Here is a 14813-nt window from a genome sequence, read left to right as displayed (position 1 = left end):
TGAGTTTCAGTGCAAAAATAGTGGTAAATTCATGATTTACCTCGTGCAATAGTGTCATCAATGCTCCTCTTCCTCCTCAATCTTGAAGGGGCCAACGGTATCATTTCTGCTCCCACCCCACCCACCCATCAAGTGGTTTGTGAATTATGACCGTTTGTTTGTCTATCTTCTGTGCATTTGCCAACTCAAGTAGGAATAAAAACCTTTCAATCAATAAAAGAAAGAAAAATGGAAAAAACAGAAAAAGATGACTAAAAAGAGGAACATGAAACTGCATTTGGGCTATATGTTGCCGTTTTAGGAAAAAAAAAAAAAAAAAAGAAACTGATTTGGGCTTCTAGAAAAGATGCAGAATACAATGGGTGTTGAAATTAACTGGATCGAGGATCAACACTACCATTGTGGACTCTTACATTGACTACCAGCCTTCCACTTTTCCAAACCCAACTGATATCAAGTGGGCCGGCGTACTTGCATGGTTGTTGTGGCTATTTATAAGTACAGGGAGACGCACATTATAATTTACACCCGCATTTGAATGGTGACTTATATCGAACATTGGTACTAAAACTAGCTTTTAACTAGTAAATTGATTGCCGGAAAGTAGTGGAATTTAAAGCAAAAACAAGGTATACCAGCTGCTTGTATGCTTCAATGTTGTTCTAGTGATTAAAGATGAGTTAAGGCATTCGATTTACAATATCTAGAACAAAATCTCAATTCTCAAATGCCAAAATATTTCCAAAAAAAAGTGTTATATCGAACCTTTTTGCAACCCTAGTTGAAGATCTATATGATTTTTTTTTTTGTAGTAAAAAATTTTGGAGTATTTGGCTCTAGTTACTATCACAAGTCAGACATGTTTTCAAAACTATAAATTGTTTGCAAAGATTCTTACAGATTGTCTACCAACACAACTCTAATATTGATAGCGGGATTCGAACATGCAATCTTTTGTGAGAAAGTGATCCGTCCTTACTAATCGAATCAACTTATGAGGAAGATGTGTATGATTGCAAAAGCGTAAAGATAGATCAAACCATTGCCGCCTGAAACGGACACTACATCCCACATTTGAGAGATTAGTGAAAACTTGAGAATTTGAGAGATAGAAAGGTTGAGAAATCAAAATTAGAAAAAGTTAAAAATACCTAAAACTAATAGGTGGTGTTCCGAGCATATGCTAGGTCAAGCGGGATGGGCTTCAACTGTTGTGATTCTTTGCTTGAATTTCGTCACGGGGCCGTGCAAATTCATTTTGTGAGATAGGTTTTTTTTCGAAGGATTTTGTGAGATAGGTTGAAACCACCAACAATAATAACTATACCTGACAATTGTGCGGGTTAATATTGAATTTTCATTTAAATGGGTTATACCAATCCCGCGCTAACCTTAAATTGGTTAATTTTGGATTGGGTTATATTGGCGTCATCACCAAAACCTGACCCAAATATGACTCAATATATTATTTAATAGCATTTTGATACATAAACTCTCTCAAATACATTTTCACATACAACAAAAAAATTTCATTACACATAAACATTATTTTTATATTTAGATAGCATATTTTCACATACTAAAACACTCACGATACAAACGCACACTCACTTCTAAAATTACATTTGAAACTACATTAGTGTGTTGGCATAGTAAATTATGCAGATAATTTGCTGAAAAAAATACTGTAACATTTTTTTGATGGTGGCTGTATGTGACATAGAAAGGTGATTGAAAAATGTGTAGATGATACAAGCAAATCAGTGTGTGTAAATAAGGTGTAAATAATATGCATTTCAAACACACTATTTTTAAGCATACAAACACACTAAAATACATCCTAATATACTTTTACAAATACACACACATACTAACTGTTTAAACTCTAAAAAGGTTAGTGAAATTGTTAGAAATCTCATCTCAGGAGAGGTTTCTGGAATTACGCTATATAAAAACGATGGCAAATTGGACCAAAAGCAGCAGCATAGCCTGCATCCATACATTGACCGCTTCCAAACTTTGAAAATTTGTTTCTTTTTTTCCCTTTTTTTTTAAGAATATACGGGACCAATTCCCCCGCAATGACAGTAGTACTTCGTAAAAACAGGAAACAAGTAGACATTAATTAATTATTTGGCTACAAAATACTAAATTTAGCAACTAACAAACAAATAATAAGAAACTAGATTTAAATTCTACAGGTCGACAACTTCCTAATGACCTTCATTGAGCAAAAAAATTAATTTGTTTATTTTTTTTAACTTAAGTTGGGTAATGGGTGCCCAACACAAATACCCAAACCACCCAAAATATATGTGGGTTTTTATTACCCAACCCAAATTTGACCCAACACCCAATTTACCCAACCCAATCTCTCAAATTAGTGGGTGGATTGGATGGGTTATTGGGTTTTGGGCATAATTGTCAACTCTAATAATAACACTAGTAGAAGATTGTTTCGACTCAATACTTGCCTAATTGTTCAAATTTCTTAATAAAATCATTGATAATACGAATCGAATCGTATTAGCAAACATTTGCCCGAATCCAAGTTATCACCCGTTTGTTTTTGATTAATTTGCTTTTGGAGCCCGGCGGCAAGAGAGAAGAGCTGAAGAGACGAAGAAGAAGAGAAGAGGGTTTGGTTTTGTTTCCTATTTTTCTGGGATTTTTTTTTTTGCCTATTTAGTCGGTCAAATGGAAGACAGAAGTCAATAGTCAAGACTTTAAGTTTTAAAAAAAATATTTAGGAAAAAAAAGGGGAAGACAAAAATCGGGTTTAATAGAATTAACTGATTCACCGGTCAGACCCGGGTTTTACCGAATTTATTACTCTCTAGCTTTTTAAGTTGGATCGAACCGATTATTTGACCTATTTTTTATTAGATCGGTTCGATCGACCAATCCGATTCAAGCCTGAAAACATAGACTATAACCCAAGACAAAAAAATTTACGTAGTTAGTCCAGTGGATTTTTTTTTTTTTTTTTTTTTTGACACAGGGGTGTCCGGGTATGTAGGTTAGGTTCCAGTGGGATATGACTAACAGTAAATTTTAAAGTCAGTTAACATTTTATATTTCTAACGAAGCTTGGGCTAATTTCCTGATGTAGACAAAATTGAAAAAAAAAGTTTTGGTTGGGACTGAGGTTAAATTTTTCTCTTTTACATACACAAAAGCATTAAATTATAATAATAATAATAAAAGAGTAAATGACAAAAGTGACCATTAAATTATCTAAAATGGTACAGTTTGGTCACTGAACTTTTTTTAATCAAAGAGATTGCTCAACTCTTTAGAACAGTCTTTTGGATCATTTTCTGCTAAATTAATCAAAAAATGACCTGCAATTTAGGACACTTTTGTCCTCGAAAACGTACAATAATAGATTAAATGTTGCTTCTGTTCAATTTTGATTTACATGACTAAATTGAAATAATACTTGATCCCAAAAGGGCCATTTGGTGAAGGAGTTAAATAACATTTCTGACAAGGAAAAAAGTTAAGTGACCAGATTGTGCCATTTTAGATAGTTTAGTAATGATTTTCGCCATTTGCTCATAATAAAAAGAGAAAAATTTCAGTGTTCAAATTGTGCTATTTCAGAGAGTTTAGTAGTCATCATTTTCTCTATTTGCTCAAAATAAAAAGAGAAAGAAAATAGGGCGAGGGTGAAAAGAAAGAAAGAAAGAAAACAACTGGCATCCCAGCTTCCGACGTCGTTTGAGCCTAACATGTCCAGCCAAGGACTCGGAAGTCAAAAGGGTAAGTCAAAGACTGGAGGATGTGCTTCTAGTTCTAAGCCACCGTTGGTATTCTTCCCTAACTGCTAGTAAATTCTCAGACGCCGTAGACGACGATGGCGACCGAGGCTCCTTCCTCCACCTCTTCCACCGGCAAAGCCAATAATCCTTATCAACAGAAAAACCAACATCGTCAAGATGAGAAGTCGCATCGTTCAATCTTCGAACTTCCGGCGGATTTTTTTGACTCCTGCCGCTTCCTCCAATCTCCATCATCTTCAATAATAGTTCCCGCGGACGACGCTGCTCATGACGGTTTTTCCAGAAATCAAGAAGACGAATGTTTAGAAAGTAATATTAGTGAGAATACTAATGCAATTGGTGGTCGTGGTTCTATGGAGAGATGGAGTTGCAATACGTGTAAGGCCGAATTCGAGTCTCTTCAAGACCAGCGCTCTCACTTTAAATCCGACATTCATCGCCTCAATGTATATTTCTCCACTCTCTACCTTTGTTTATCTTCTTTGTTACTCGGGGTAAATTAATCAAACATAGGTTTTTTGTATTTTGGTGGTGTTATTGTCTTGCAACAAAATTGGGTATTTTCTTTCATAAGATACTATTTCGGTATTACCTCTTGTTATATTCTATTTTATTGGTTCCTGTAATTTAATCTATTTATGATTAATGTGGATTGTTCTGTTCTAAATTACTGTCAACCATTAGTTAATACTAAGTCCAGTTGATATTAGGAACTCGTCCTGACCCATTCTGGGGTTGATGGCATATTTCTCACTTGGAGTCATCGTAGTCATTCTAGAGCTGTGGTGGGTGGATCCTGGTGTGGTGTGGCATGGCTTGGGTGCAAAAGTTTCCTGCTTGGGGGGTTTGGTGGCGTATGATTATAGGTTTGGGGTTAGTTTAAATAAGTTTTGAATCAATATAAGTAGGCCAGCCCTTGGTGGCATCATTCGCTTGCAGTTTACTGTAGTGTGACACGCTCTCACTTTTACATCCTAGATGGCAATAGTGTCAAATTTTAGAGAAGTTGATCCTGAGATCGAGACCTTGAGAGAAGGGTGTTTTTAATGTTTACAATTGAGGTCTTTCTCCATTCAGACAAGAAAATAAAAATTCTGATATCATCTTTTTTTCCTTGTATGATGATGCAATGAAAGATGTAGCTATTGAATTATTTGCTAACTGGACCTAAAGACGTAATCGCTGCAAAGTTGTTCTTTTGTGGAGTTAATAATATGGTCAAAGACATGCCGTGACTCTTTTTTTTTTTTTTTTTTAACGTGTGGTTGGGATTCTTCTATAGTTTAGTTCTTATGCTATGTCTTTTTTTGGTGCATGTTCTAGAAATGCTCCTCATTCTGTTTTGTATATTGCTGATGATATCAGATAAAATAAAGCAACTTGCTTTGCTCTCATTCTTGAATTTGTAACTTATAATTTCGTGGACAGTCACCTTACTTCTGAGCTGTTGGTGTCAGATAAAGTTAAGTATTGCTGGAAAAGGCACTGTGAAGGAGGAAGATTTCAATGAAACAACTTCTGACAGTTTATGCAAGGATTATGACGTTTCAAGTATTTCAGGATCATCAGAAGAAGATGAGCCAGAAACTGGTCGTAATATGGGTTTGCATGGTAGATTGGGGGGAGTTCTCAAGCATAAGTTGTTTTTACAATTGCAGAATGGAGAGAGAGTGTCATTTTGGAAATGTTTGCTATTGAACGAGTCTGAGAATATTGTGTTTGAGATTGACAAATCTATTGCTGCAGACTTTGGTGAATGTTTCTTGACAGAGAAGGAGGTGACTGAAAAACTAAAATATGTCATCCATGAGCCCAGGGATGCTACCCGATTAAGAGTGATGTTACTTGCAAGGGGTGGGCATTTTGCTGGCTGTGTCTTTGATGGGAACTCCATTGTTGCTCATAAAACTTTTCACAGGTTAGAAGCTTTTAATAAACTCCAGCTCTTTCTGAATTTAACTTTGCTCATCACGTTTCAAAATTACTGCTAGCTATACTTCCAAGTATACATGAAAACAGAAGAGGTGTGTGTTAACATGGAAATGAATGAAAAGAGATGTGATGCAATTATCTTAATTGTCTGAAATGGTATTGGAAAAGAAATCTAGCTATTGCTTTTAACAATAAATAGGACAAAATACCATATTCATGTTTTACTAGTTAAGTCTGCAAAACAGCTTTTCATGTGCTCGATAAGTGACAAAAATAAAAGTGATGAGTAGACACCCATTTGCCAATATCATAAAATTTATGTGATTGGATTTTATAGACTTATTGAACACTCAATGCCTAAATAATTTTTTCTCTTAGAAATGCTAGCTAATGGTACTTTTTTTGTTTTGACAAAATCAACGACTGTGGTTGCTTAACAGCTCTATTCTGGATGGAGGCTACTTATATAGTATTCAGTATAACTTTGTCAATTGATAGTTGATGATTTCCGTGTAGACTTATGAATGAAGTTCCATCTAACTTGGCTATTTTATGAAGATATGTAGTGCGTGCCAAGTCTGGTAAACGGCAGTCATCAAAAGATGCAAGTGGCAAGACTGTCCATTCTGCTGGAGCTTCACTTCGCCGGTATAATGAGCTTGCACTAAAAAAGGTATAGATGGTTGAATTTTAAGATGAGTAAGATGTCATGTGCTATTCTATACACAGTTTGCTGGCCCACTGTTCTGATCTGTACCCAGTTCACTTGTCCAATGTTTTCTGTGTTTTTACCTTAGAATACAACGGTAGTGAATTTTAATTCTCTTATTCATATGATGTCCAGGAAATTCAAGAATTACTAGCAGCCTGGAAGCCTTATTTCTCTGTTTCATCTTGCGTTTTCCTTTATGCTCCTTCTAGCAACTATCAACTATTTTTTGATGGGGAAAGACCAAATTTCAACTGCCAGCATCATGTGATTCGAAATATTCCTTTGACTGTGCGGAGACCTACATTAAAAGAAGCTCGAAGGATATATAATTTGTTGACACAGGTTTCCTCTGAAAATGATGAGCAAATTAAGTCGTCTACTCCAACAAATACAAGGAAGGAAGCATATCTACCTGATAGTCTTGCAAGTGATGGCCAGGTGGAGTCTATGAAGATGGACACAGGAGAGAATTTGGATAATCAAGCAATTACTGATATTTGTGGGGTTATCAACAAACTTGAAAATGTGCATGTATCAAGCAGTCCTGAAAGTGAGAGTGAGATTGTTTGTGCATCCACACCTTTGCACGAAGCAGCCAAGACTGGGAATTCTCAAGAAGTCTTGGAACTTCTAGAACAGGGTTTGGATCCTTGTATTAAAGATGAGCTAGGTCGTACTCCCTATATGCTTGCTACTGAAAAGGAAGTCAGGAATACTTTTAGACGGTTCATGGCATTGAACCGTGATAAATGGGATTGGTATGTTGCTAAAGTTCCTAGTGCATTGACTAAAGAGATGGAGGAATCTCAAGCTATTAAGCAGGTGATGTGATTTTCCATTATCATGTTCGTACTTAAACTTTTTGTTTCAACAGTGTCAAGTTGTAAAGGTTTGAAATTCTGGCTTAAGTGAGTAACTTTTGGTCAAAATTGCTGAATAATTTATTGAGAGGTCACGCTCCCTGAAGCAAAATGGTGTTTGATTGATCTAATAACACTGGAGCGTCTTCCTGTAGATTCCCTATTTCCTGCAAATTGCTACTCCTGAAATTTGATACACGCCAGTCTAGCTGCAGATGATGCTGCTTTGCCTCTTTTACTTTTATTAGATTAGAGTAGTGACACGACCTTTGGTGTCAGAGATGCTAGCAGAGACTTGCAAGAGTATCATGTCCAGAAAAAGTTATAACTCAAATTTCTCTGACATTCTGCACAGGCTGAAAAAGATGCTAAGAGAAAAGCAAGGGCAAAAGAGTTGAAGAAATTACGTAAAGCAAGAGAAAAGAAGGCTCAGGTTCGTCTATTTTTCTTTTTGGTGACACTGATAATTTCTTGATATCATTAATAGCATTTAGTTTGCAGAATGGAAGATTGACCTCTTCTTTGTGGAACAAATTGTGCTTGCTGAATTGATCTTTCTATAAATTTTTCAGTTCAAATCTTAGACTAAGATAATTTATTCTCTCTTTATTACCTGTGAGACTCTGACCTAGACTTTTGTTTATGAGGTTCAGTCAATCTTTTCTGATATGTCATATATTTGTTATAAGCTGTTCTTTGACATTCTTTGTTATTCCCGAGGAATGTCACCAGTCTTTGGTTATAAAGTTTGTGTTATTGTCAATGTGTAACTATTGTGACTAAAATGCACAGGCTGAAGCTGCTCAATCCCAAAATGCTTCTCCCATGTTGCAGAATCATGGATCCGTTCCAATTTCCAGTTTCAAAGGACAGTTTGAATCTAGTAGTTTGTCTAAAGAGGTTATTCTCTGCCTCCTTTACAAATAACCTCCAACACCCTCCATCCCCAATAACACAAAGTAAAATAAAATAAAAACTAGTTTTCTTTTCTACGAAACAAAAATAGAAGTGGAAAAGAGAACTACAAATTAATCAGCTTGAAGTTTCATAAGCCATAATGTTATGTTTATGTTTTTTAATGTTAGTGCAAGATGGGGCCAGCCTGTGTCTATATTTCCCGTTGTTCACATCTTTTCTTCCCAAGTCCAGACTACTACCCTTCTGATATCCTACCCGTATTTTGAGCAGGAGTGTCTTAAAAGGGCTCAAGATGCAGAAAGGGAAAAGAGAGCTGCTGCTGCTGAGAGAAGAATAGCAGCAGCTGCAGCCCTCAGACCTCAAGGCACAGGATCAGTGGCTTCTAGTTCACAAATAAAAGTTACAGAAACTTCTGACAGTCTGTGTTCATGCTGTCATGTTTCACTGGCTGGGATTGTTCCCTTTCACAGGTATAATTACAAGTACTGCAGCGCATCATGCATGCATGTGCATAAAGAAATCCTTGATGATGGATGAGCAGCCTAATCTTATTATTGATTATTTTTACTATACTTGTAGAAAGTTGAAGGAACTTCAATTCTTGTATTAATAATCGAATATGGCAATTGATAAAGTGAGCTTAGAAAATTTTTGTTCAGAAAATTCACCCCCTCGCTCCCCCCCCCCCCCCCCCCCCAAAAAAAACCCCGGGAGAAAGTTCTGCTATTTGTGCAATAGCAGTGCCCTGTGAAGAATCTGTAATCCTTAAATGGAAACCCTGCCGAACCTTTACCTGGCGCTCAACTTGCTCTTTCTTTTTCTTTTTTTTTTTGGTTTAAATCTGAAACAAAATTAATAATCGAGAAATTCTGGGCAAGCAAGTCGACAACTTTATATCTTGGAGAAATGACAAAAAAACACTTAACCAGTTAGTTGTTGGGGTTTAAATTCACGACGATCCTTTTAGGAGATTGTTGCAGCTACTTTGAGTGTTTTTTTATTTTTATTTTTTATCTTAGTTTGTCTTTATACATCTCCCCTTTTTGGATTGATGGGTCAAAATTTGTTGGTACTATACGTTACTAACTATCTTGATGCAGAAGTAGTCAAATTCATGGGGGGCTTTCATTTTTCACTGGCAGAGAATCCATATGCAGAAAGGCAATGGAAGTGGAAAAAAAAAAATAGAAGAAGAGATATTACAGGACGAATATATCCTCATTTTGGCAAAACAAGAAAAAATGACAAAGATAAATGACCAAAACATATCAGGGTATGTTAGCCTCCTACGATATTATCCTTTTACTTCTTTTGAGGAAAAAAGAGATCTCTGTTCATCGTTTTGGTGCGTTACATGGAGGGCAGTTTCATTGATCATTAGCAGTAGGAGGTCCGGGAGAATGATGGGCTTTTGAAAATCATCGTTGACAAAAATTTAGAACTGAATAGCATTTGTTGAAACCAAATTTTAGTGATTCAGCAGCTAACATTCATTATATATTTATATAGTGAGAACCCTGAAAATATATGCAAAGATTATTTCATATTTTATTTGCATTTCTAATTCTTTAATAAATATTAGCACCATTTTTTTTTATTTATCTATTTGCTCGCAAATAAGTGCGTGACCATAATTTTAAGTGAAAAATAATACACTTCCGCTAAACTAATAAACTACTTGGTCTTGTTATGCTAAAATTAATACTTCGAAGGTAAATTATTCCATTGATTTAACAATTAATTTCTTTAAATTCCGATAGCTAAACTTTAATCGTTAATAATGTTAAAGGTTAATAGAAACCTTAGTATTAAGATGCAATCAACAAATTATAGATAAAAATGACACAAGTATACTAAACATACTTAAGACATAAAATTATGATAATTGAAGCCTTGCAAGATTAGTGTATTATTAGGAACTTAATTTATATTCGGGATAAATTTTGGAGTTAAGTTAGAATTAAGGAACTCAAGTGGATATTAGGAAGAGATGTGAAAAGACTAAAATGCCCTCCATACAATCTCAAAATTTCCATGCAATCCAAACACATTTTCGGACAGCATGATCACTCACCACCCTATCCGGCCAATGCACTATCTTCTCCAATTCCACACTCAACCCTCTCATGCACTCAACCTCCTCCATCCGCAAGCCATTTTCTCTCCTTCCTCAATACCGCGACACCACCACACTTCACCTTCACCTCGTTAACATCGACGCGAAAGAGTGAGAGAGAGGGAGATCAGCTTCATCCGAGAGCAAGAGGGAAAACTGTGAGCTGCACACATCTTCCATTTCTGGCCGCGAGCTAGGAGGAAGAGAGGGAGAGATATCGTGGGAGTTCCATCCATTTCTGCACCATCAACCAGCTGCAATCCAGCTTCAACCTCCACCAGTCGCAACCACTGAAATCCAAACCAACCTCCAGTCACGAGCGAGCCGAGAGCCGAGAGGGAGAACATAAATTTTTTTTCAGATTTCTTGTGCGTGAGCTGAGTTCCTAGCCGAGGTAAATTCGAAACTTAGATTAGTTAAGTGAAAACATGATGATTAGGACATGCATGCCATGTTTATATGCTCGGATGATGAAATGAGAAAGAAAAGGGAAATCTGTTTGGTAGAATAATTTCTGCCGCGAGCTTGGACTGATATGCAGTTGTAATCTGCTTAAATTTGATAATCTGAACCTGTATTGGGGATTATACGACTAATCACTAGTTGATTTACCTGACTATGGCTTTGCATGTTAATTTTGTGCATTCGGATGATGAGTTAAGGAGTATAAGAAATTCTGTTTTGATGAAATGGAACTTCCGTGAGCATAAATTGGAAATGTAGTTCCTAATCTTCTACATTGTGATGATCTAAGTTGATACCTATGATTATCTAGCTAACAACATGATGATTGAGGCTTGCATGGGGCTAAGTAGCTCGACTAACCAAGAAAATAAAAAAAAAATGAAATGAAATCAGTTGCATTCATGATCATCCGAGGACAGCTGGGAAATTTCTGGAATTTTGGGGATAATTATAACCGTGTTTGAACTTAATTCTGAGCTAGAAATGTTAATCAATTGGTCAAGCATCTGCATGAGGAATTTGAGTACTTAAAACACTGGTTTAGCCGAAAGAAAAGCTAGATTATAACCACGCAAGTGCTGGAAATATTAATGACCGAAAGGTTGAGCAGAAATTCTTCATTTGATTTCTGGAATTTTCCCTTGGAATGTAATGGTTTAGAAATGCATGAGAGATGTGTATTTTAAGCAGTGTAAGTTGTTTAGCTATGAAACATTTGATATTTAGGAGGATTTAATCAAAAATATTGAAATGGAATTCGTGATAGTTTGGAATGACAATTGCTGGAAAACGTTCAAGTTATCCTTGTTTGTGAACAATAAAAGTTTGGTTGAAATGTTGGCTATATTACTATAAGAAATGATTGTTGGATGCTAAGGGTTAATGCTTGATGAAACCCTTGGCTATTTGAGTAAATTCTACGTGCATTACGGTTTTGATAAAATTATTTGCTGAGATTTTTCTTGACTATCGAAACAAGAAAAGAAAAATATTTTGAACTCTTAGAGTCATTTGGGACTCAAGCTGGATATAGTTCTCTTTTGTCTTGAATGGAGTTGTGATTTAAATTGAGTATTTGATGTCAAGAGCTAATGATTGATGAAGCTCTTGGCCATGTGAATGATGTTATATAAGTGTCAAAGTTGATGAAATTAAACTGCTGGAATTGCTTGGAGGCCTTGTGTTTATTTTGATTAAGTTGAGATGTGATATGAGCTTGCCAAAACCAAGAGCTAATGATTGACGAAGCCTTGGTCACTTGTTTTACTTTTCTAGCAGAAATGAATCTGTTGAAATCTAGGGCTCATGATTGAAGAAGCCCTAGTGATTTGCTATTTGATAAGTGATTTTACCATATCGACAAATTTGAGCCATAATTGTGATTTCGAAAGGGAATCGAAATTGTGAAAGTCGTTTTGACCCTGTGAGCTCGAGCAATTTTGGTCAAGCTAATCAAAAATATTTTTACGCTAGAATTAAACGATAAAATTCAGTATTTAGTACTTTGCCTAAACTTTGCCAACCCGACAAGTTTCCTTTAGCTTAAACTAGCCTTAATATTTATAGAAAATGATTTTTCCTAGTTTTTTTTTAAAAAACCCTAAATCCTGCCATATTTCTTTCTCTTTCTTTAAGACTTGTCCTTGGCTAGTTGTCTATAGGAAAAGTTCCAAAAATGTGAGTTTTCACTAACTTTAACTAAAAACGTAGAAGATTTGTTCGACAAGAAATCTTATTTCACGCAAAATAATTCTAGTAACATTTTTACAAGAAAAGTAATATTAAGGAAACTTTACAAAGTATTTTACTAGTTTTAATACTACATGGTTTGTCGACTTGTTTGAAGAAAATAAATCAGTCATACATGCGAATAATTTTCCTACGTGACCCTAGAAATGGTATAGCCACCTTATGGTTTCAAAATTTGGAATGCTAGGATTTAGCGAGGACGCGGATTTCGATTCCTAACTTGACCTGTGAGCTTCACTCCTAGGTGAGTGTCCCTGCTTGTTCTATGCCTACTTGATTAAAGTGCTTTCTTGACTTGATATGTGATAATTGGATAATGATTTTCTGATCCATCGAAGTGAGCGGTGTGTACTTTATCACACTAGCCTTTCGAGTGGTGACTTGTGTGAAATATTTTAGTGAATCCAAGTGTTGTGACGTCGCTGGGTGAATCCCTGTTCCCAATTTCCTGAGGGTATACGCAAGTATACTGCTCCCAATTTCCTGAGGGTATATCTCGAGTATACTGCTTCCTTTATTTTGTCGTGCGGGCCCGGAGCTGGGGTATGTCTGGTGGCCGGAGTAAGAAAAATAAGAGAATCTACATGGACCGTAAGTAGTGAGAGTTGACAGAGGGTCAACTACGATAACTTTTGATCAAGCGAGGCAAATGGCTCCTGAGAGCCCCTGTATCCTACCTTGTGCTGTTATTCGCTTTCCTATTTGTTTACGTTAATCGAATTCAATACTTGCTATTTGTTTATTTGATTGCATGTTTTGGGGCACCACTGAGTTTTAGCTCACCCCACGTTTATTTGTTTTCCTTGACAGGTCTTGAGGTTTGAGAAATCTGAGCTACTTATATCTTCTTAAGAATGTATCTACTTCGTTTTGTGGCTTGTAATGTATTTGAATTAAACGATATAGTTTTGTTTTGGGATTGCCACTTGAAATTGAAAAAGTATAAACCCTGATTATAATATTTGGCTTGTATGTGTATATATTCGGGCTGTATGAAATTTGATGTTTTGGAAACTGTAAGACTTTACCTCTTGAATTAACGCGTAAGGTGTTTAGGAGCCGCCGATTGGCTAACTTCGGATGCTGTTATCTTTGAAGTTAATGTGATGTTAACAATTGATTTATTTTGAAAGATTTGCTATTGTAATAGCTTAGGTTAATCTTCGGAAGGTTTTGGGTTAGTGTGCTTGCGTGAGTTCTGGCGAGAGTTAGGCAGACGGCCCGCCAACCCTCTGAGTCGCCTTAGGGGGAAGTGGGGTCGCCACAGGTGGTATCAGAGCCTAGGTTAGAAAAGTTATTTGAGAGATATATTAGACGAGTTAGAAACCCTAATCCTTTTCAGAAGTAAGAATTGAGACCATTAGATATATCTTAAGTAATGTCCGATTCAGTTAGCTATTTAAGTTCTAACCTTTAAGTTTTAATTATCTTACAGGTATGGAGAACGGTAATGGACATGCTAATGGTAATGGGGCGTCTAATGGACATATAGAGCCTCTTAGGTCCATTTCCTATAGGCCACGAGGCGGAGGAGCTCATATACGCTACTCACCAGCTGATAGGCATCCCCGGTGTCAGTGTAGGGCCACCCATGCATACCCCAATGAGCTAGTACTGTCCCTAGATGATGTGCGTCGCCAGTTGAGGGATGCTAACTTTACTTTGACCCAGGATGAAGAGGAGCTGAGTATCATGGTGGACATTCAGTTTGACCGTATAGCTGAGTTAGAGCAGAGGGTAGCAGCTGAGCATGTTAGGCTGGAGGTTGCTCGCGTGGAGATAGAGCGACAGAGATCGAGGGTGACTCGATTGGCCGAGGGGATACGTGATAGGAGTGCCGGTATCAGGGCTGATGCCGCGATGATGATGGATGAGGCCACGAGTATCCTTCAGGGTGTCGAGCAGGAGGATCCGGAGCCCTGCAGAGGAGGATATCAGCAGGGCTACCAGGAACGATATCTTCCTCTGGATCAGCAGGGCTACCAGGAGCGATATCCTCCTCGGGGTTCTCCTCTGGGTCCTCCTCCGGATCCTCCTGCTCGACACCCTGAAGGATACTCGTGGCCTCATCCATCATCATCGCGGCATCAGCCCTGATACCGGCACTCCTATCACGTATCCCCTCGGCCAATCGAGTCACCCTCGATCTCTGTCGCTCTATCTCCACGCGAGCAGCCTCCAGCCTAACATGCTCAGCTGCTACCCTCTGCTCTAACTCAGCTATACGGTCAAACTGAATGTCCACCATGATACTCAGCTCCTCTACATCCTGGGTC

The 14813-nt window shown here is 37.1% G+C and overlaps 1 protein-coding gene across 1 annotated transcript; it reads left to right on the top strand.

Annotated features, from left to right (window-relative positions):
* Positions 1-3794: 3794 nt before the first annotated feature.
* Positions 3795-8896, top strand: LOC113755409 (ankyrin repeat and zinc finger domain-containing protein 1-like). The gene is made up of 7 exons (XM_027299415.1): positions 3795-4231; positions 5243-5703; positions 6276-6390; positions 6562-7251; positions 7645-7722; positions 8082-8189; positions 8478-8896. Exons 1-7 carry the CDS (start codon positions 3860-3862, stop codon positions 8742-8744), a joined length of 2091 nt encoding a protein of 696 aa, XP_027155216.1. The 5' UTR covers positions 3795-3859; the 3' UTR covers positions 8745-8896.
* Positions 8897-14813: the final 5917 nt, after the last annotated feature.

The sequence above is a fragment of the Coffea eugenioides genome, unplaced genomic scaffold, assembly GCF_003713205.1.
Source record: "Coffea eugenioides isolate CCC68of unplaced genomic scaffold, Ceug_1.0 ScVebR1_1470;HRSCAF=2323, whole genome shotgun sequence".
Lineage (NCBI taxonomy): Eukaryota > Viridiplantae > Streptophyta > Magnoliopsida > Gentianales > Rubiaceae > Coffea > Coffea eugenioides.
The sequence above is the reverse complement of the archived record's forward strand: the minus strand, read 5'-3'. Positions and strand labels throughout refer to the sequence as shown.